This window comes from Salmo salar, chromosome ssa11 (genome assembly GCF_905237065.1).
Source record: "Salmo salar chromosome ssa11, Ssal_v3.1, whole genome shotgun sequence".
Taxonomy (NCBI): Eukaryota; Metazoa; Chordata; class Actinopteri; order Salmoniformes; family Salmonidae; genus Salmo; species Salmo salar.
In genome coordinates this window covers 37,249,094-37,272,364 of record NC_059452.1, presented here as the reverse complement: position 1 = coordinate 37,272,364, position 23,271 = coordinate 37,249,094, and the positions used below count along the sequence as shown (strand labels likewise).

General features: G+C 45.0%; 1 protein-coding gene across 1 annotated transcript in view; it reads left to right on the top strand.

The window, feature by feature from the left end:
• LOC106591416 (A disintegrin and metalloproteinase with thrombospondin motifs 17) overlaps positions 1-23,271 on the top strand; it is a 200,131-nt gene that overhangs the window by 40,328 nt on the left and 136,532 nt on the right. Inside the window, exons 4-6 of the mRNA XM_045689469.1 lie at positions 1,265-1,437; positions 9,543-9,626; positions 10,957-11,114. Of these exons, the coding sequence (XP_045545425.1) occupies positions 1,265-1,437; positions 9,543-9,626; positions 10,957-11,114 (415 nt within the window). The remainder of the gene's footprint in view (positions 1-1,264; positions 1,438-9,542; positions 9,627-10,956; positions 11,115-23,271) is intronic.

Genomic DNA, 23,271 nt, shown 5'->3' with positions numbered 1-23,271 from the left:
CATTGAGTCTGGAGCTGTGTCTTTTCTTTCCAATGGAAGACATTAGAGTTCCCATTGAGTCTGGAGCTGTGCCTTTTCTTTCCAATGGAAGACATTAGAGTTCCCATTGAGTCTGGAACGACTTAGCGAATGGGCCAACACCGGCCTTGTTCTCATAACATTGGTTAGAGTACTGAAACTATTTCATTTAAGATGATTAGGCCTAATAGAACTTCTGGTCATAGAGTATGTGGTGGTGGTATCTTCCAGAGGACTGGGGTAAGTTAAAGCAGAGGGAGAGAAGAAATAAAGAGAGGTAGTGAGAAGTGTGTTTGTTTGAGAGAGAAACTTCATGGCATCTCATACAGAACGGCCATCTTTTTTTTTATCTGTCGGTTTCTTTCTGTCAGTCTGTTATCCATCTTTACTTAAAGGGTTAGTTCACCCAAATCACAAAATTACAAAATGTGTTTTTTTATGTGTTTCCAGTCATGGAGAGAAGTGCTTCACACTGGTTTTATTTACATTGCTACTGTTACCAACCGCTAACTTATTAAGCATTTTCTAACCCAAAACTAATAGACGCTGTGTCATGCCCAAATCAAAGTATCTATAAAGGATTCTTTAGCTCAACGACTGTATAATGGAATGTCTACTGTAGCTGGCATTGTCTCTGTTCTTGTCCCTGTCAGCTTGGCTTGTTAAGATGAAGTAAACCTAGCCTGGTACCACATCTGTTGTGTTGTCTTGTTAATATGCAGTAAGCCTAGCCTGGTACCACATCTGTTGTGTTTTCTTGTTAAGATGAAGTAAACCTAGCCTGGTACCACATCTGTTGTGTTTTCTTGTTAATATGCAGTAAACCTAGCCTGGTACCACATCTGTTGTGTTGTCTTGTTAAGATGAAGTAAACCTAGCCTGGTACCACATCTGTTGTGTTTTCTTGTTAATATGCAGTAAGCCTAGCCTGGTACCACATCTGTTGTGTTGTCTTGTTAAGATGTAGTAAACCTAGCCTGGTACCACATCTGTTGTGTTGTCTTGTTAAGATGTAGTAAACCTAGCCTGGCACCACATCTGTTGTGTTGTCTTGTTAAGATGCAGTAAGCCTAGCCTGGTACCACATCTGTTGTGTTGTCTTGTTAAGATGCAGTAAGCCTAGCCTGGTACCACATCTGTTGTGTTGTCTTGCAAACTCCTAGTGGTTTGGTGTGATCTGGAACCAGGCTATGGTGGAACAGCAATTAAATATCAATCATGTGTGTGTCTCTGTCCCCTGTGCTAGTGAGGAAGAAGGAGAAGAGGCAGAAGGGAGTGGAGGAGGGCCGTAGAAGGAGGAATGCCATCCATCTGAATGGGTTGTATACGGTAGAGACGGTGGTGGTGGCAGACTCAGACATGGTGCAGTACCACGGGGCAGAGGCCGCGCAGAGATTCCTACTCACCGTCATGAACATGGTAAGGATGCTTGACACGCTCATATGCATGCATACATGAACACGCACACACACACACACACACACATGTTATGTTATTCTATCGTCGTGGGGACCTAAAATTCATTTCCATTCAAAATCCTGTTTTCCTTAACCCCTAACCCTTACCATAAACCTAATCTTAACCCTAACCCTAAACTTAACCACTAACCCCTTACCCTAACCAGAATTGTAACCTTAACCCTGAACCTAACCCCTAAGGTTAAAATAGCCTTTGTCCTCATGGGGACGTGGGAAATCATAACTCCACGAGGGAGAATTTTCCTTGTTTTACTATCCTTGTGGGGACTTTTGGGGATTTTTGGTCTAATTAAGTCTTTGAGTTGTACACACGCTGTTGAGCGGCTCACTACCATGTTTGAAAGGTTAAAGACACGTTAACAAGCTTAATTTTGACAATGCCACCTCCCATGTTTCTCTTGGCTTTGTGCTAGCTGGTTTAGCTCTGAGAGAGACCGGCCAGTACCAGAGAACCGTAATGCTGTTTTTCTATGTGCATCCAAAATAGCACCCTATTCCCTATACAGTACACTACCGTTGACTTGTGACCTACGGGCCCTGATAAAAAGTTGTGCACTATGTAGGGAATAGGGTGCCCTTTGGGACTCTGCCTCTGTTTCTCACCCTTTCAGTTTCTCATTAAAACTCCCTGAACAGCCAACTGATTCAACCTGCTGCTCACAGGGCAGTTAGAGACAGAGCCCAACAGTGACTTGGACAGGAGAGGAAGAAACCAGAGGGGAGGGGAGAGGGATAGACAAGAGGAGAGGAGGGAGGGTAAGAGGAGAGGAGGGAGAGAGGGAATGCGAGAGTGGTAGGCAAGAGTCAAGGGGGGAGGTTGAGAAAGGAGAGAGAGAGAGGGCAGGCAGGTTGCTCACAGACAGAAATGTTGGAGAGGCAGTCCAACAATGACTTGGGCAGGAGAGCAACAGGCCAGAGGGGGAAGGAGGAGGGAGGAAGAGGGAGACAGAGAGATGGGAGATGAGGGAGGAAGAGGGAGACAGAGAGGGGGGAGATGAGGGAGGAAGAGGGAGACAGAGAGAAAGGGGGAGATGAATGAGGGAGAGGGAGACAGAGAGGGAGAGGGGGGGGAGGGAGACAGAGAGAGAAGGGGGAAGAGGAGGGAGGGAGAGGGAGACGAGGGAGGGAGAGGGAGACAGAGAGAGAGAGGGGGAAGAGGAGGGAGGGAGAGGGAGACAGAGAGAGAGGGGGGAAGAGGAGGGAGGGAGAGGGAGACAGAGAGAGAGAGGGGGGGAAGAGGAGGGAGGGAGAGAGAGAGGCGGGAAGAGGAGGGAGGGAGGGAGAGAGAGAGGGGAAGAGGAGGGAGAGGGAGACAGAGAGAGAGGAGGGAAGAGGAGGGAGGGAGAGCGAGAGAGGGGAAAAGGCATTAGTGAAGGAAGAATGGCAAGAGAGCAGAGAGACAGGAGGAAGGACAGGAGGGAAGGAGGGAGAGGGGGATAAGCCAACTGCTTAAACAACGCTCCGAGGCAGAACTGTTGGACAGAGATCAACACAGCAGTACAGCCAGCCAAGGTCTGGGCAGGAGAGACAGGGGTAGACATGAGGGAAGAGAGAGATGGGGGGCCAGGCATCCACCCTGGTCATACCTTCACAGTACTCTGTGGAAATAACTCCAGGTTAACCATATAAGATACACCAAAATGCATTTTATTTTGATAACAAAGTATATTTCAAGGCAGCATCCAATTCTGTTGCTGAGTATTTTTCAGATGATAGCTAGGGGCCATCTCTTTTAAGTCACATATACTGTACATAAAGAAAGGGAAACAGCCTCAAAACCAAACGACCAGGGATTTGTGTAGAACATATCAAGTGGAGGAAGCACTATAATACACTAGTAGATCTGTGTAGATTGAAGGTGCTTTTTCCGATCAACTAGTGAGTTGTGTTTGATAACTAGTGAGTTGTGTTTGATAACTAGTGAGTTGTGTTTGATAACTAGTGAGTTGTGTTTGATAACTAGTGAGTTGTGTTTGGTAACTAGTGAGTTGTGTTTGGTAACTAGTGAGTTGTGTTTGATAACTAGTGAGTTGTGTTTGGTAACTAGTGAGTTGTGTTTGATAACTAGTGAGTTGTGTTTGATAACTAGTGAGTTGTGTTTGGTAACTAGTGAGTTGTGTTTGATAACTAGTGAGTTGTGTTTGATAACTAGTGAGTTGTGTTTGGTAACTAGTGAGTTGTGTTTGATAACTAGTGAGTTGTGTTTGATAACTAGTGAGTTGTGTTTGATAACTAGTGAGTTGTGTTTGATAACTAGTGAGTTGTGTTTGGTAACTAGTGAGTTGTGTTTGATAACTAGTGAGTTGTGTTTGGTAAAAACCTGAGAAGAACTGGAAATATCCTGGAAAAGGATTTCTTGAAAAGAGTCTGGTAACTACGGTCACTGCCAGAATTCCCTTGAGGCCTTTAGTTTTGCTGTAACTGTGACCTGAGTTCCAAATGGAACCCTGTTCCCTATGTAGTGAACTACCTTTGACCAGGGCCCATAGGGAAGTAGTGCACTACTTGGGGACTGTACACAGGCAGCCGGCTGCACCTTAATTGGGGAGGACGTGCTCATAGAAATGGCTGGAAAGGCATAAATGGAATGGTATCAAACAGGTCAAACATTATTATGAGCCGTCCTCCCCTCAGCAGCCTCCTGTGGAATAGGGTGCAATTTGGGATGCACACCTGTGTTTGGCCGGTCTGCAGGTTTGAGAGATAATCTACTTTGTTCGTTTACAGTCACAGACACAGTTCTCTGTGTAATCTCCTTTTGAAGACATTTTGAAAGATCTTCTGAGCTGAGAGAGACTGATTTGGACTGTGTATGTGGGGAAGGGAAAGGGGATACCTAGTCAGTTGTACAACAGTATTTAACCCAACCCCTCTGAATCAGAGAGGTGCTGGGGGCTGCCTTAATCAACATCCACGTCATCGGCACCCGGGGAGCAGTTGTTGTTGCGGGGTAACTGCCTTGTTCAAGGGCAGAACGTTGTTGCCCAACGCTCTTAACCGTTTTCGCTCTCAGAAATGTAACATTGTCTCAAAATGTAGACCTATGTATTATTAAATTCTGTTTAAGTTTCTGTCATCTATGAACATTTTAATGTGGAGTTTTTGGGTTGCGATTTAGACACAGAATTGTATCATAATTCAGTCGATCTTGTAAAGTAACTCAACCTTGGTGTCTTCAGATCAATGCATAGAGGCTATGACTATTAAATAATTATTTTACATGTTTCATAGTCGTTTGTTTATTGGCCTTGTGGTCATTTTTAGAAAGAAAACAAAGCAGATGTGTGTGTGTGTGTGTGTGTGTGTGTGTGTGTGTGTGTGTGTGTGTGTGTGTGTGTGTGTGTGTGTGTGTGTGTGTGTGTGTGGTTTTTTCTTGCCAGTTCTGCTCTAGGCTCAACTGCTGCTGCATTATCTTCATTACCACAGTAGATTAGCAGCTTTACTGAACGGGAGTCAGAGTACAGAGACTCCAGAAGGCATAGTTGGAGTCTGTCTGTCTGACGTCGGACCGTCTGACCGTCTGTCCGTCTGTCCGTCTGTCCGTCTGTCCGTCCGTCCGTCCGTCCGTCTGTCCGTCTGTCCGTCTGTCCGTCTGTCTGTCTGTCTGTCTGTCTGTCTGTCTGTCTGTCTGTCTGTCTGTCTGTCTGTCTGTCTGTCTGTCTGTGTCTTTGGTCAAAAGTAGTGAACTATGTAGGGTGCAATTTGGGATGCAGCCAAAGTAGTGTGATCGTCTTCTATTGTCTTGACTATGATGGATTCCAAGCCCCTTTTTCAAATGATTACTTGGGTGATTATTGCCACAAAAGCAATGTTTGTTAGCCAGCCCTGGTCCAGCAGTGACCTGCAATAAATCAGCAACTAACCATCCACCATGTAAGAAACTGGTGCTACGTCCCAAATGGCTCCTTATTCCCTCCTATTTTTCTTTTTTTTCTTCTTTTTTTTAACCTTCATTTAACCAGGTAGGCTAGTTGAGAACAAGTTCTCATTTGCAACTGCGACCTGGCCAAGATAAAGCTTAGCAATTCGACACATACAACAACACAGAGTTACACATGGAATAAACAAAACATACAGTCAATAATACAGTAGAACAAAAGAAAACAAAAAGTCTATATACAGTGAGTGCAAATGAGGTAAATGAAGGCAATAAATAGGCCATGGTGGGGAAGTAATTACAATATAGCAATTAACACTGTAATGGTAGATGTGCAGAAGATGAATGTGCAAGTAGAGATACTGGGGTGCAAAGGAGCAAGATAAATAAATAAATACAGTATGGAGATGAGGTAGGTAGATAGATGGGCTGTTTACAGATGGGCTATGTACAGGTACAGTGATCTGTGAGCTGCTCTGACAGCTGGTGCTTAAAGCTAGTGAGGGAGATATGAGTCTCCAGCTTCAGAGATTTTTGCAGTTCGTTCCAGTCATTGGCAGCAGAGAACTGGAAGGAAAGACGACCAAAGGAGGAATTGGCTTTGGGGGTGACCAGTGAGATATACCTGCTGGAGCGCGTGCTACGAGTGGGTGCTGCTATGGTGACCAGTGAGCTGAGATAAGACGGGACTTTACCTAGCAGAGACTTGTAGATAACCTGTAGCCAGTGGGTTTGGCGATGAATAAGAAGCGAGGGCCAACCAACGAGAGCGTACAGGTCGCAATGGTGGGTAGTGTATGGAGCTTTGGTGAAAAAACAGATGGCACTGTGATAGACTGCATCCAGTTTGTTGAGTAGAGTGTTGGAAGCTATTTTATAGATGACATCACCGAAGTCGAGGATCGGTAGGATGGTCAGTTTTACGAGGGTATGTTTGGCAGCATGAGTGAAGGATGCTTTGTTGCGATATAGGAAGCCGATTCTAGATTTAATTTTGGATTGGAGATGCTTAATGTGAGTCTGGAAGGAGAGTTTACAGTCTAACCAGACACCCAGGTATTTGTAGTTGTCCACGTATTCTAAGTCAGAGCCGTCCAGAGTAGTGATGCTGGACGGGTGAGCAGGTGCGGGCAGTGATCGATTGAATAGCATGCATTTAGTTTTACCTGCATTTAAGAGCAGTTGGAGGCCACAGAAGTAGAGTTGTATGGCATTGAAGCTCGTCTGGAGGTTTGTTAACACAGTGTCCAAAGAGGGGCCAGAAGTATATAGAATGGTGTCGTCTGCGTAGAGGTGGATCAGAGAATCACCAGCAGCAAGAGCAACATCATTGATGTATATAGATAAGAGAGTCGGCCCGAGAATTGAACCCTGTGGCACACCCATAGAGACTGCCAGAGGTCCGGACAACAGGCCCTCTGATTTGACACACTGAACTCTATCAGAGAAGTAGTTGGTAAACCAGGCAAGGCAATCATTTGAGAAACCAAGGCTGTCGAGTCTGCCAATAAGAATGTGGTGATTGACAGAGTCGAAAGCCTTGGCCAGGTCGATGAATACGGCTGCACAGTAATGTCTCTTATCGATGGCGGTTATGATGTCGTTTGGGACCTTGAGCGTGGCTGAGGTGCACCCATGACCAGCTCTGAAACCAGATTGCATAGCGGAGAAGGTACGGTGGGATTCGAAATGGTCAGTAATCTGTTTGTTAACTTGGCTTTCGAAGACCTTAGAAAGACAGGGTAGGATAGATATAGGTCTTTAGCAGTTTGGGTCTAGAGTGTCACCCCCTTTGAAGAGGAGGATGACCACGGCAGCTTTCTAATCTTTGGGAATCTCAGACGATACGAAAGAGAGGTTGAACAGGCTAGTAATAGGGGTTGCAACAATTTCGGCAGATCATTTTAGAAAGAGAGGGTCCAGATTGTCTAGCCCGGCTGATTTGAATGGGCCCAGATTTTGCAGCTCTTTCAGAACATCAGCTATCTGGATTTGGGTGAAGGAGACATGGTGGGGGCTTTGGCAGGTTGCTGTGGAGGGTGCCGGGCAGTTGACCGGGGTAGGGGAAGCCAGGTGGAAAGCATGGCCAGCCGTAGAGAAATGCTTATTGAAATTCTCAATTATAGTGGATTTATCGGTGGTAACAGTGTTTCCTAGCCTCAGAGCAGTGGGCAGCTGGGAGGAGGTGCTCTTATTCTCCATGGACTTTACAGTGTCCCAGAACCTTTTTGAGTTAGTACTACATGATGCAAATTTCTGTTTGAAAAAGCAAGCCTTAGCTTTTCTAACTGCCTGTGTATATTTGTTCCTAACTTCCCTGAAAAGTTGCATATCACAGGGGGCTATTCGATGCTAATGCAGAACGCCACAAGATGTTTTTGTGCTGGTCAAGGGCAGACAGGTCTGGAGTGAACCATGGACTATATCTATTCCTAGTTCTACATTTTTTGAGTGGGGCATGCTTATTTAAGATGGTGAGGAAGGCACTTTTAAAGAATAGCCAGGCATCATCTACTGACGGGATGAGGTCAATGTCATTCCAGGATACCCCGGCCAGGTCGATTAGAAAGGCCTGCTCGCAGAAGTGTTTTATCGAGCGTTTGGCAGTGATGAGGGGTGGTCGTTTGGTCACAGACCCATTACAGATGCAGGCAATGAGCCAGTGATCGCTGAGATCTTGATTGAAAACAGCAGAGGTGTATTTGGAGGGCGAGTTAGTTAGGATGACATCTCTGAGGGTGCCCGTGTTTACGGATTTGGGGTTGTACCTGGTAGGTTCATTGATAATTTGTGTGAGATTGAGGGCATCAAGCTTAGATTGTAAGATGGCCGGGGTGTTAAGCATGTCCCAGTTTAGGTCACCTAGTAGCACGAGCTCAGAAGATAGATGGGGGGCAATCAATTCACATATGATATCGAGGGCACAGCTGGGGGCAGAGGGAGGTCTATAGCAAGCGGCAACTGCGAGAGAGTTGTTTCTGGAAAGGTGAATATTTAGAAGTAGAAGCTTGAATTGTTTGGGTACAGACTTGGATAGTAATACAGAACTCTGCAGGCTATCTTTGCAGTAGATTGCAACACCGCCCCCTTTGGCAGTTCTATCTTGGCGGAAAATGTTATAGTTAGCGATGGAGATTTCAGGGTTTTTGGTGGTTTTCCTAAGCCAGGATTCAGACACGGCTAAGACATCCGGGTTGGCATTGTGTGCTAAAGCAGTGAGTAAAACAAACTTAGGGAGTAGGCTTCTATAGTTAACATGCATGAAACCAAGGCTTTTACGGTTACAGAAGTCAACAAATGAGAGCACCTGGGGAGTGGAGCTAGGCACTGCAGGACCTGGATTAACTTCCACATCACCAGAGGATCAGAGGAGAAGTAGGATAAGGGTACGGCTAAAGGCTATACGAACTGGCCGTCTAGCACGTTCGGAACAGAGAATAAAAGGAGCAGGTTTCTGGGCACGATAGCATAGATTCAAGGCATTATGTACAGGTAAGGTAGGATGTGAGTACATTGGAGGTAAACCTAGGCATTGAGTAATGATGAGAGAGATATAGTCTCTAGAGACGTTTAAACCAGGTGATGTCATCGCATATGTAGGAGGTGGAACAACATGGTTGGTTAAGGCATATTGAGCAGGGCTAGAGGCTCTACAGTGAAATAAGACAGTAATCACTAACCAGGACAGTAATGGACGAGGCATATTGATATTAGAGAGAGGCATGCATAGCCAAGTGAACATATTGGTCCAGTGAGTGGTTGGGCTGACTGGGGACACGGCGATTCAGACAGTTAGCAGGCCGATGCTAACAAGCTAACAGTTAGTAGGCCGGGGCTAAATAAGCTAGCAATTAGCAGACCGGGGCTGGCAAGCTAGCAGTTAGCAGACCGGGTTAGCAAGCAAGCAGTTGGCAGACCGGGGCTAGCAGTTAGTGCACTACTTAGTGCACTACTTTAGACCAGAGCCATATGGCCTACACCACCTTCAACACTCATGTCAGCTTTTTAGTTTGGGTGTACACGCTCGTAAATTATTGTTACTATTGATTCATTAAGAACACTGAAGTACACTGAAGTATACTCACAAATGATTGTTAGTAATGTTAATTGTTGATGAATTGTTGATTTAAACGATGATGATGATGATGATATGGCCGATACTCTTGCAGGTGTACAACATGTTTAACAGCAAGAGTCTGGGCGTCAGAATCAACATACGGGTGACCAAGCTGGTCCTGCTCCACAACCGCCCAGTAAGTTCTGACCTCTAACCTTTGACATTCTATGACCTCTTTGGAATCCTTCTGACCCACACATACTAAGTTGTTGAAGAGTCAGGGCCCACCCAACTGTTTTCTACTTAGTTTTATCATTGGCCTCAGGGCTTGTAATGTGTCTTCTGTGTGTATGAGCATGTGTGTGTGTGTGTGTGTGTGTGTGTGTGTGTGTGTGTGTGTGTGTGTGTGTGTGTGTGTGTGTGTGTGTGTGTGTGTGTGTGTGTGTGTGAGAGAGAAATAGAGAGAGTGAGACAGAAAGAGAAAAAGAGAAGGAATGTGTGTGCGAGTTTCCCACTGTTTTCCCCTTCCTATTTTATTGCCTGTCTCTCTACTTTAACAGGGCCCTGGAGAGCCAGTCTAAATTGGTGTCAAGTGTGTGTGTGTGTGCATACATGCTTGCTTTTATGTGTGTGTGTGTGTGTGTGTGTGTGTGTGTGTGTGTGTGTGTGTGTGTGTGTGTGTGTGTGTGTGTGTGTGTGTGTGTGTGTGTGTGTGTGTGTGTGTGTGTGTGTGAGTGTGCATCTTGGCAGAGCAGTACTGATAAGAGTCAGTATAATAACGTGTCTGGGTCCAGCATCTTTAAATAGCTATCTCTCCCTAAACTCCCTCAGCACGGCTCCGGGGTGAAGTTTCCCTTAGTACAGATCTAGGATCAGCTTCCCCTCCCCCAATCCTAACCTTAATCATTAGTGGTGGAAAACTATTATTGACCAAATATCAGCAATTAGGGGGAACTTCACCCCTACACCCTCAGCAGGGCTTTATACCTCAATAATAGTACTGCATATAATGTCCCATTAGGAAAGTCACTACGACCAACCTCTGTGCCAGAACAAAGCTACACGGTCGATGTCGCCCTTATGCACAGATCTAGGATCAGCTTGGAAAAGGCTCAACAGACCTTCGCCTAGCTTTCTTGAGGACACTTCATCCTAATACAAGGGCTTTTGTCACTTCTCCTCTTTCCACAGGGAGGGAGAGGTCCTGGGAGAGCTCCTATCAATTCTCCTCTATTATTGTCTCCTTGTTTCTTGTCTCCTTTCCTCATCTCCTTCCCTGACCCTGTGTGTGATGCTGTCCTGTTTTCTCCACAGGACAGGCTGAAGATGGGCCACCATGGAGAGAGGGCTCTGGAAAGATTATGTCCTCATCTCCTTTCATTATTTCCTTGTCTTGTCTCCTTCCCTGTTTCCTCTACAGGACAGGCTGAAAGTGGGCCACCACAGAGAGAGGGCTCTGGAAAGATTATGTCCTCAACTCCTCTCATTATTTCCTTGTCTTGTCTCCTTCCCTGTTTCCTCTACAGGACAGGCTGAAAGTGGGCCACCATGGAGAGAGGTCCCTGGAGAGCTTCTGTCAGTGGCAATGGGAGGAGTACGGCGGCCCCCGTTACCTAGGCAACAATTACGTGCCCGGGGGCAGGGATGACATCCCACCTGTGGACACAGCCGTGCTCGTCACTAGGTAACTGTCATTGTCACTGTCACGCTTCCAATCACACTGCCACTATCCAGGACTGGCACTGTTATCACTCTGTATCTGATATAGTCTCCTGCTTTCTCTCCCTGCTCTCTCTCTCTCTCTCCCTGCTCTCTCTCTCTCCCTGCTCTCTCTCTCCCTGCTCGCTCTCTCTCTCTCTCCCTGCTCTCTCTCTCTCAATTTCAATTCAAGGGGCTTTATTGGCATGAGCCAAAGCAAGTGAAATAGATGATAAACAAAAGTGAAATAAATAATAAAAAATGAACAGTAAACATTACACTCACAAAAAGTTCAAAAGAATAAAGACATTTCAAATGTCACATTAGGTGCAAATAGTTAAAGTACAAAAGGAAAAATAAATAAACATAAATATGGGTTGTATTTACAATGGTGTTTGTTCTTCACTGCTTGCCCTTTTCTTGTGGCAACAGGTCACAAATCTTGCTGCTGTGTTGGCACACTGTGGTATTTCACCCAGTAGATATGGGAGTTTATTAAAATTGGATTTGTTTTCAATTTCTTTGTGGGCCTGTGGTCATACATGTGGAAGGAGGTCAGGAAGTGTAGCTCAGTTTCCACCTCATTTTGTGGGCAGTGTGCACATAGCCTGTCTTCCCTTTCTCAATAGCAAGGCTATGCTCACTGAGTCTGTACATAGTCAGAGCGTTCTTTAAGTTTGGGTCAGTCACAGTGGTCAGATATTCTGCGACTGTGTACTCTGTTTAGGGCCAAATAGCATTCTAGTTTGCTCAGTTTTTTTGTTAATTCTTTCCAATGTGTGAAGTAATTCTATTTTTGTTTTCTCATGATTTGGTTGGGTCTGTCTCTCTCTTTCTCTCTCTCTGTCTTTCTCTCTCTCTATCTCTCTGTCTCTCTGTCTCTCTCTCTCTCTCTCTCTCTCTCTCTCTCTCTCTCTCTGTCTCTCTCTCTCTCTCTCTCTCTCTCTCTCTCTCTCTCTCTCTCTCTGTCTCTCTCTCTCTATCTCTCTCTCTCTCTCTCTCTCTCTGTCTCTCTATCTATCTCTCTCTGTCTCTCTCTCTCTCTGTCTCTCTCTGTCTCTCTCTCTCTCTGTCTCTCTCTATCTCTCTCTCTCTCTATTGCTCTCTCTCTCTCGCTCTCATTTCAATTCAATTTCAATGTAGGGGCTTTATTGGCATGAGAAACATGTTTCCCAACACATATCTCTGTCTGTCTTTCTATCTACAGTGCTGTGAAAATGATTTACCCTCTTTCTGATTTTCTTTATTTTTGTATATTTTTGATACTGAATGTTATCAGATCTTAAACCCAAACCTAATATTAGATAATGGGAACCTGAGTTTACAAATAACCCGAAAATGTATTTATTTAGGGGAAACTTCTCCCTGGAGCGTGTCTGTATCAGACTTGAGTTCAAACAGTATGGGGTCTCTGTATCTGTATACATCTCATACTCTAACGAAGGTATTTTCAAGTTTAGTATATGAAATCACTGACATTTGCATCTGATCTAAGTGTGGAAAACGAATTTCTTTGTTCTGCCCACACCTCTATGACCCACTGTCTCTCTCTGTAGCTCTCTCTCTCTCTCTCTCTCTCTCTCTCTCTATTTCTCACTGTCTCTCTCTCTCTCTCTCTCTCTCTCTCTCTCTCTCTCTCTCTCTTACGCTCTCTCTCTCCCACTTACTCCTCTTATTCACTCTCTCTCTCTCTCTCTCTCTCTCGCTCTCTCTCTTTCTCTCTCTCTCCCACTCTTACTCCTCTTATTCACTCGCTATCTCTCTCTAGTTTCTCTCTTTCTTTCTCTCTCTGTCTCTCTCTCCCTCTATCTCTCTCTCACTGCCTTGCCTTCACCTCTTGTCACACACTGCCATTCTCTCATGATCTCTCTGTCTATTTCTCTCTTTCTCCATGTCTCTTTCTATCAATTTCAATTCAGTAGACTTTATTGACTTGGTAAGTTAAATTACTTACATTGTCAAAGTGTACATACAGTACCAGTCAAAAGTTTGGACACACCTATTCATTCAACGGTTTTACATTGTAGAATAATAGTGAAGACATTAAAACTATGAAATGATCCATATTAAATCATGTAGTAACCAAAAAAATTGTTAAACAAATCAAAATATGTTATATATTTTAGATTCTTCAAAGTAGCCACCCTTTGCCTTGATGACAGCTTTGCACACTATTGGCATTCTCTCAACCAGCTTCATGAGGAAGGCTTTTCCAACAGTCTTGAAGGAGTTCCCACATATGCTTTTCCTTCGGTCTGCAGTCCAACTCATCCCAAACCATCTCAATTGGGTTGAGGTCGGGTGATTGTGGAGGCCAGGTCAAATAGCCCTTACACAGCCTGGAGGTGTGTTTTTGGTCATTGTCCTGTTGAAAAACAAATGATAGTCCTAACTAAGCGCTAGCTGGATGGGTTGGCAGAATGCTGTAGTATTCATGCTGGTTAAGTGTGCCTTGAATTCTAAATAAATCACTGACAGTGTCACCAGCAAAGCACCCCCACACCTCCTCCATGCTTCACGGTGGGAACCACACATGTAACGTTTTTTTAACCTTTTCTTAACTAGGCAAGTCAGTTAAGAACAAATTCTTATTTACAATGACGGCCTACCACAGCCAAACCCAGACAACACTGGGCCAATTGTGCGCCACACTATGGGACTCCCAATCACGGCCGGATGTGACACAGCCTGGATTTGAACCAGGGACTGTAGTGACACCTATTGCACTGAGATGCAGTGCCTTAGACTGCTGCGCCACTCGGGAGCCAGAGTGGCGATGAGATCATCCGTTCACCTACTCTGCGTCTCACAAAGACACGGTGGTTTGTACCAAAAATCTCAAATTTGGACTCATCAGACCAAAGGATAGATTTCCACCGGTCTAATGTCCATTGCTCATGTTTCTTGGCCCAAGCAAGTCTCTTCTTATTATTGGTGTACTTCAGTAGTGGTTTCTTTGCAGAAATTTGACCATGAAGGCCTAATTCACGCAGTCTCCTCTGAACAGTTAATGTTTAGATGTGTCTGTTACTTGAACTCTGTGAAGCATTTATTTGGGCCAATTGCCAATTTAGCAATTTTGTTGCTAGATTTTGCAACTTTTCAGACTACCCTGGCAACTTTTGTTTCAAACAGCACCTAGCAACAAATTTAGCTACTTTAAAAAAGTGACTCAAACGTTAAAATGCACGCATTTTCCCTCTAAATGACACAAAAACGATTTTCTGTGTCACACACTCAGTCACAACACACGTGCCTGGCTGCAAAAGTGCATTGTGAGTGACGTCAGCAGCAGGCGCTCAGCTCGTGCACAGGCAGCAGCAGGCCAGCAGCAATTTCAGCAAATTGCAAATCATTTTTGGCTGACTGCAGCAGCAGTAGTATGCGTTCGACAAGACAAACCAAATGAATATAGTTGGTCACGAATATTTGATCTTGAACAGAACTTACAACATCAATCAACATGTCTCAATCAAAACTGTACAGCCAGAAGTACAGAAAATAGTGGGAGTCTGTACCTGAATTTAAAGGGTGGCTGAAGCCAGTAATTGGGGATGATTGTCAGCCATACTGTGCGTACTGCAAATCAGATATGCATGGAAAAATGTATGACATCAAAAAACATTGTGCTACAGCAATGTATATAAATGAATCAAAACCGTACAACACTGCAACGCAGTCTACATTACCACAGTTGGTTAAGAAAGTGGATAACGGCAAAATTGCAGAAGCTACTATGGCAATGGCCATTGCGGAGCATTATTCGCTGCTAGCATGCCACCATTTAGGTATGGCTTGTATAGCTGCCTTTTCAGATTCTGTGGCAGCAACAAACTCCCAAATGCACCGCACCAAGTGCACAGAAATGATTAGGGGAGTACTGGCTCCTTATTTTCTCAAAAGGGTATCATCAGATTTGGGCTGATGGGGGAGGGGGGCGATGCCAGATCAATAACAAAGGCAGTAGTTGAATTTCTGGAGAAGTGTAACCTTAAAAAAGAGAATCTTCAGGGTATTGGCACTGATACTGCGTCAGTGATGATTGGGGTGCACAAGATTTTAAAGGAAGAATGTGCATTGCCCAATTTGGTACTCATGCGCTGTGTGTGCCATTCTTTACAATTGGCTGTCAGTGCAGCATCCAAAGAAACCATCCCTAGGAGTGTTGAGTACTTTATCAGGGAAACCTACAACTGGTTTTCCATTTCCCCAAAACGGCGCGAGGCGTTTCAAAGCAGTGTATGCCACCATTAATTGTGGCCAGAAACCCCTGCAGATCACCAAAGTGTGTGCCACTGTCACGACTTCCACCGAAGGTGGCTCCTCTCCCTGTTCGGGCGGCGCTCGGCGGTCGTCGTCGCCGGTCTACTAGCTGTCAGCGATCCCTTTTCCTTTTCGTTTGGTTTTGTCTGTCTTGTGTTTCACCTGTGTCTAGTTTAGGTTCATTAGTGGGGTATTTAATCTCACCCTACCTGTTTGGTTTCGTGCGGGATTGTTTGGTTACCTGTCGTTGGTTTTGGGTTGCGTTTATTTTTGTTTGGGTAAAACAAGTGTGTTTTTCTGGACTGTGTTCCGGAGTATTTCGTGGGCTGCTGTTGGTCCTGTGCTCATTCTATGGATGGACTCTTGAAAAAACGCCTTATCTATATTTTTACTCTCCTGTGCCTGACTTCACACCCACCTCTCCTAGGGAGCACCTGACAGCCACACGTTGGCTATCGATTGAGCCTGCGGTAACTCGTATATTGAGCCAGTGGGAAGAACTGAAACCCACTTTGAGTTGACCAAGGCCAGTGAGCATTGCTACATGGCGGATGTGCTCCACACCATGTACATGGACAAGACCAACTATGTCTACCTGACATTCTTGAAATCAATCCGGTCCGACGTACAAATTGCAGTGAAGTCATTTGAGGGAGAGCAAACAGATCCTGTCATGCTTTTGGACAATCTGGTACACCTTTTAACATCAATTTGCAGCAGAGTAGTCAACCCTATGGCAAAAATGGATGTCCTGAAGGATTTCCAAGATGGCGTAGCAGTCAGACGTTTTTGTCCTGTCGTGTCCCTTGTAAATATCTTTTTACATCTTTTTCTTCGCATATCTTTTAAAAATATTTTCCTAAACCTCAACTTCTAAATACTCTCCTGCAACCCGCCTCACCCAATGTGGCGTGGATCTGTTTTTTTTTAATAACGTATTTCTATTTACTTCGGATCTGGAATCCTTCAACTGAAGCTAGCCAGCTAACTACCTACCAGCTATCAGTCAGCAAACCATTGCTAGCGGTCACCAGGTAACCTTTAGCTCGGAAAGCTCTCGCCAGTTCGAACAACGTGACTCAAACCAGAGCATAACAGACCTGTTGTTATTTTTATTTTTTTCCCCCCATATCCCTGGATTCCTACCGCAAACTCTGAACATTTTCATCTGGATCTTCGCAACTAGCTAACCGCAATCCCGGGTGACTACTCCTGGCTAGCGTTTCCATCTCAGAGCAAGCACCAATTAGCCTGAAGCTAGCTCGGCCAGGGCTCCTGTGCTACCACCGAAGCCCACTCCTGGGCTACAATATCCGGACCCCTTCTACTGCCGGTACGGGGCACGAAACCCTGCCGATCCTCTACGACTGGAATACCGACATAATCTGGCCGAGGATTCCAACAGGCCCCTCAGGCGCGACGTCCGCTGAAGGCCCATTCTGCTAACCGGCCTGCTAGCTATCTAGAGCTACTTGGAACCCTACTAATTCCACGACTGGTCTATCAACGTCACAGCGTGAAGAGGCAAAAACAGACTTACCCCCATCGCGACGTCCCCCAAAGGCTAACTTGCTAGCCCCGGTCTGCTAACTGCTAGCTTGCCTGCCCCAGTCTGCTAACTGCTAGCCCCGGTCTGCCAACTGCTTGCTTGCTAACCCGGTCTGCTAACTGCTAGCTTGCCAGCCCCGGTCTGCTAATTGCTAGCTTGTTAAGCTCCGGCCTACTAACTGTTAGCTTGTTAGCATCGGCCTGCTATCTGTCTGAATCGCCGTGTCCCCAGTAAGCCCAACCACTTACTGGACCAATATGTTCACTTGGCTATGCATGCCTCTCTCTAATGTCAATATGCCTTGTCCATTACTGTCCTGGTTAGTGATTACTGTCTTGTTTCACTGTAGAGCCTCTAGCCCTGCTCAATATGCCTTAACCAACCATGTTGTTCCATCTCCTACATATGCGATGACATCACCTGGTTTAATACGTCTCTAGAGACTATATCTCTCTCATCATTACTCAATGCCTAGGTTTACCTCCAATGTACTCACATCCTACCTTACCTTTGTCTGTACACAATGCCTTGAATCTATGCTATCGTGCCCAGAAACCTGCTCCTTTTACTCTGTTCCAAACGTGCTAGACGGCCAGTTCGTATAGCCTTTAGCCGTATCCTTCTCCTCCTTCTCCTCTGTTCCTCTGGTGATGTGGAGGTTAATCCAGGTCCTGCAGTGCCTAGCTCCACTCCCACTCCCCAGGTGCTCTCATTTGTTGACTTCTGTAACCGTAAAAGCCTTGGTTTCATGCATGTTAACATTAGAATCCTACTCCCTAAGTTTGTTTTACTCACTGCTTTAGCACACTCTGCCAACCCGGATGTCTTAGCCATGCCTGAATCCTGGCTTAGGAAAACCACCAAAAACCCTGAAATCTCCATCGCTAACTATAACATTTTCCACCAAGATAGAACTGCCAAAGGGGGCGGTGTGGCAATCTACTGCAAAGATAGCCTGCAGAGTTCTGTATTACTAACCAAGTCTGTACCCAAACAATTCGAGCTTCTACTTCTAAAAATTCACCTTTCCAGAAACAAGTCTCTCACAGTTGCCGCTTGCTATAGACCTCTCTCTGCCCCCAGCTGTGCCCTCAATACCATATGTGAATTGATTGCCCCCCATCTATCTTCTGAGCTCGTGCTACTAGGTGACCTAAACTGGGACATGCTTAACACTCCAGCCATCCTACAATCTAAGCTTGATGCCCTCAATCTCACACAAATTATCAATGAACCTACCAGGTACAACCCCAAATCCGTAAACATGGGCACACTCATAGATGTCATCCTAACTATCTCGCCCTCCAAATACACCTCGCTGTTTTCAATCAAGATCTCAGCGGTCACTGCCTCATTGCCTGCATCCGTAATGGGTCTGTGATCAAACGACCACCCCTCATCACTGTCAAATGCTCCCTAAAACACTTCTGCGAGCAGGCCTTTCTAATCGACCTGGCCGGGGCATCCTGGAATGACATTGACCTCATCCCGTCAGTAGATGATGCCTGGCTATTCTTTAAAAGTGCCTTCCTCACCATCTTAAATAAGCATGCCCCACTCAAAAAATGTAAAACTAGGAATAGATATAGTTCTTGGTTCACTCCAGACCTGTCTGCCCTTGACCAGCACAAAAACATCCTGTGGTGTTCTGCATTAGCATCGAATAGCCCCCTGTGATATGCAACTTTTCAGGGAAGTTAGGAACAAATATACACAGGCAGTTAGAAAAGCTAAGGCTAGCTTTTTCAAACAGAAATTTGCATCCTGTCGTACTAACTCTAAAAAGTTCTTGTACACTGTAAAGTCCATGGAGAATAAGAGCACCTCCTCCCAGCTGCCCACTGCTCTGAGGCTAGGAAACACTGTTACCACCAATAAATCCACTATAATTGAGAATTTCAATAAGCACTTCTCTACGGCTGGCCATGCTTTCCACCTGGCTACCCCTACCCTGGTCAACTGCCCGGCACCCTCCACAGCAACCCGCCAAAGCCCCCACCATGTCTCCTTCACCCAAATCCAGATAGCTGATGTTCTGAAAGAGCTGCAAAATCTGGACCCATACAAATCAGCCGGGCTAGACAATCTGGACCCTCTCTTTCTAAAATGATCTGCCGAAATTGTTGCAACCCCTATTACTAGCCTGTTCAACCTCTCTTTCGTATCGTCTGAGATTCCCAAAGATTGGAAAGCTGCCACGGTCATCCCCCTCTTCAAAGGGGGTGACACTCTAGACCCAAACTGCTACAGACCTATATCTATCCTACCCTGTCTTTCTAAGGTCTTCGAAAGCCAAGTTAACAAACAGATTACTGACCATTTCAAATCCCACCGTACCTTCTCCGCTATGCAATCTGGTTTCAGAGCTGGTCATGGGTGCACCTCAGCCACGCTCAAGGTCCTAAACGACATCATAACCGCCATCGATAAGAGACATTACTGTGCAGCCGTTTTCATCGACCTGGCCAAGGCTTTCGACTCTGTCAATCACCACATTCTTATTGGCAGACTCGACAGCCTTGGTTTCTCAAATGATTGCCTCACCTGGTTTACCAACTACTTCTCTGATTGAGTTCAGTGTGTCAAATTGGAGGGCCTGTTGTCCGGACCTCTGCCAGTCTCTATGGGTGTGCCACAGGGTTCAATTCTCGGGCTGACTCTTCTCTGTGTACATCAATGATGTTGCTCTTGCTGCTGGTGATTCTCTGATCCACCTCTTCGCAGACAACACCATTCTGTATACCTCTGGCCCCTCTTTGGACACTGTGTTAACTAACCTCCAGACGAGCTTCAATGCCATACAACTCTCTTTTCGTGGCCTTAAACGCAGGTAAAACTAAATGCATGCTGTTCAATCGATCACTACCTGCACCTGCTCGCCCGTCCAGCATCACTACTCTGGACGGCTCTGACTTAGAATATGTGGACAACTACAAATACCTGGGAGTCTGGTTAGACTGTAAACTCTCCTTCCAGACTCACATTAAGCATCTCCAATCCAAAATTAAATCTAAAATCGGCTTCCTATATCGGAACAAAGCTTCCTTCACTCATGCTGCCGAACACACCCTCGTAAAACTGACCATCCTACCGATCCTCAACTTCGGTGATGTCATCTATAAAATAGCCTCCAACACTCTACTCAACAAACTGGATGCAGTCTATCACAGTGCCATCCGTTTTGTCACCAAAGCCCCATACACTACCCACCATTGCGACCTGTACGCTCTCGTTGGTTGGCCCTCGCTTCATACTCGTCGCCAAACCCACTGGCTACAGGTTATCTACAAGTCTCTGCTAGGTACAGCCCCGCCTTATCTCAGCTCACTGGTCACCATAGCAGCACCCACTCGTAGCATGCGCTCCAGCAGGTATATCTCACTGGTCACCCCCAAAGCCAATTCCTCAATTTGGCCGCCTTTCCTTCCAGTCCTCTTTTGCAAATGACTGGAACGAACTGCAAAAATCTCTGAAGCTGAAGACTCATATCTCCCTCACTAGCTTTAAGCACCAGCTGTCAGAGCAGCTCACAGATCACTGCACCTGTACATAGCCCATCTGTAAACAGCCCATCTATCTACCTACCTCATCCCCATACTGTATTTATTTATTTATTTATCTTGCTCCTTTGCACCCCAGTATCTCTACTTGCACATTCATCTTCTGCACATCTACCATTCCAGTGAATAATTGCTATATTGTAATTACTTTGCCACCATGGCCTATTTATTGCCTTAACTTACCTCATTTGCACTCACTGTATATAGACTTTTTGTTTTATTTTGTTCTACTGTATTATTGACTGTATGTTTTGTTTATTCCATGTGTAACTCTGTGTTGTTGTATGTGCCGAATTGCTACACTTTATCTTGGCCAGGTCGCGGTTGCAAATGAGAACTTGTTCTCAACTAGCCTACCTGGTTAAATAAAGGTTAAATAAAAAATAAACATCTCACTCTATCACCATACCTTGGGTACCTTTTCGAGAGCACGGTGTACCAACTCAGTCTTGCGCCAGAGGACAAAAAGGTCATTCGGAGACAGTCAACTACATTGTTGCTTTAAGCACGGAGCTGCAAGCAAGGCTTCCAGACAACCTTGAAGCCTTGCGAAACATGGCCTTGTTCAGTGTTAAGGAAACGCTAAAGCACAATAAAGGCACCACTGAAATTATTAAAGGATCTGAGCTACTGTTGTACCAGCCCCAAACAATTGATAAAATTGGAGAAACATCCATCTGTTTAGGTGGGACTTAAATGAAAATACAGTCGAGTTTTGGAGTGAAGTGAATAACTACACGGACTCTTCTGGGTCAAATCCATTTGACGAACTGTGCAAAGCTGCAGTCGCTGCCTTCTCCTTGCCACACTCAAATGCGGAGGTTGAACGGCTGTTCAGCCAAATGAGTGTGGTCAAGTCAAAGTTAAGAAATAGAATGTCACTGCACACTCTCAATTCCATACTCCTGGTGCGGTACGGACTGAAGCTGTCTGGTGATACCTGTTACCAGCATAAACTACCAAGTGAAGTTCTGCAGCAGTTTGGTACCACAGCAGCATACAGCTTTAAGGCCACTCCATCCTCCTCTGCTGGTTCCAGCTCTGTGACAATGCAGCTGGACAGTGAAGATAAAGAGGATTATCTTGGCAATCTATGATTCATCATATTTACTGTGCGTATGCAAGGAGTGGACTTTCTGGAACTGGCGGAGACACACTCTGCTGATGGTGGCAGTGTGTACTGCAGTGTGAGCGAGAACAGTGGCAATATCTGGAGGAAACCATTGAGCAGCTAGCCAGCCAACCAGCACAACAACCTGGAGAGAGCTAGAGAGAGATGCCTAGCGCACACATCATTATTTGAGTTAATTTGCTTCTTCAATAAGATAGCATATATACCTTCTTATTAGCTTGTACCTAGAATTGTTGATCAGTTAGCTAGCATGTTAACTAACTACCAATACATTGCTTAAAACTATAATTGTTCAGAATGTGTAGGTTAACTAGTTAAAAATAAAATAATTAAATGTAATTGTTCAATAATGTGTAATGTGTAATTGTTCAATAATTCAATGTGTTGTGTTTGAAAATAAAAATATCTGATCATATAACATGTGTTGTGTTTATATTACTTTTACAAATAAAAATATGTGATAATAAACAAACAAAACTAAACTAACAAATGCCAAATCATATTTTTCGCTGAGATGGCCAGTCAATTTGAGTAACGTTATTGTGTATTCTACGTAATGACGCAGTTTTACGTTATTGACGTCATCACGCAATGACTTCATAACGTGTATTTAGCAACTTTTAGCAACAAATCGACCTGCTTCTAGCAACTGAGTTAACTGACGTGCAGTTAACTCTAATTAACTTATCCTCTGCAGCAGAGGTAACTCTGGGTCTTCCTTTCCTGTGGCGGTCCTCATGAGAGCCAGTTTCATCATAGCGCTTGATGGTTTTTGCGGCTGCACTTGAAGAAAAGTTGAAAGTTCTTGAAATTTTCCGCATTGACTGACCTTCATGTTTTAAAGCAATGATGGACTGTTGTTTCTCTTTGCTTATTTGAGCTGTTCTTGCCATAATATGGACTTGGTCTTTTACCAAATAGAGCTATTTTCTGTATACCACCTCTACCTTGTGACAACACATCTGATTGTCTCAAACGCATTAAGAAGGAAAAACATTAGACACATTTACTTTTAACAAGGCACACCTGTTAAATGAAATGCATTCCAGGTGACTACCTCGTGAAGCTGGTTGAGAGGATGACAAGAGTGTGCAATGCTGTCATCATTGCAAAGGGTGGTGTCACATCCTGACCAGCAGAGGGAGCAATTGGATTCGTTTTGGTCAGGATGTGGCAGAGTATGAAAGCCACATGACATGGTATGAAAGCCACATGACATGGTATGAAAGCCACAACAAAATAAAATGGGGAAATAATATTGATATTACACTGGCTCCAGTTCATCTATAAGTCTCTGCTAGGTAAAGCCCCGCCTTATCTCAGCTCACTGGTCACCATAGCAACACCCACCCGTAGCACGTGCTCCAGCAGGTATATTTCACTAGTCATCCCCAAAGCCAACACCTCCTTTGGCCACCTTTCCTTCCAGTTCTCTGCTGCCAATGACTGGAACGAATTGCAAAAATCACTGAAGCTGGAGACTTATATCTCCCTCACTAACTCTAAGCATCAGCTGTCAGAGCAGCTTACCGATCACTGCACCTGTACACAGCCCATCTGTAAATAGCCCATCCAACTACCTCATCCCCATATTATTATTTTAAATTATTTTACTCTTTAGCACCCCAGTATCTCCACC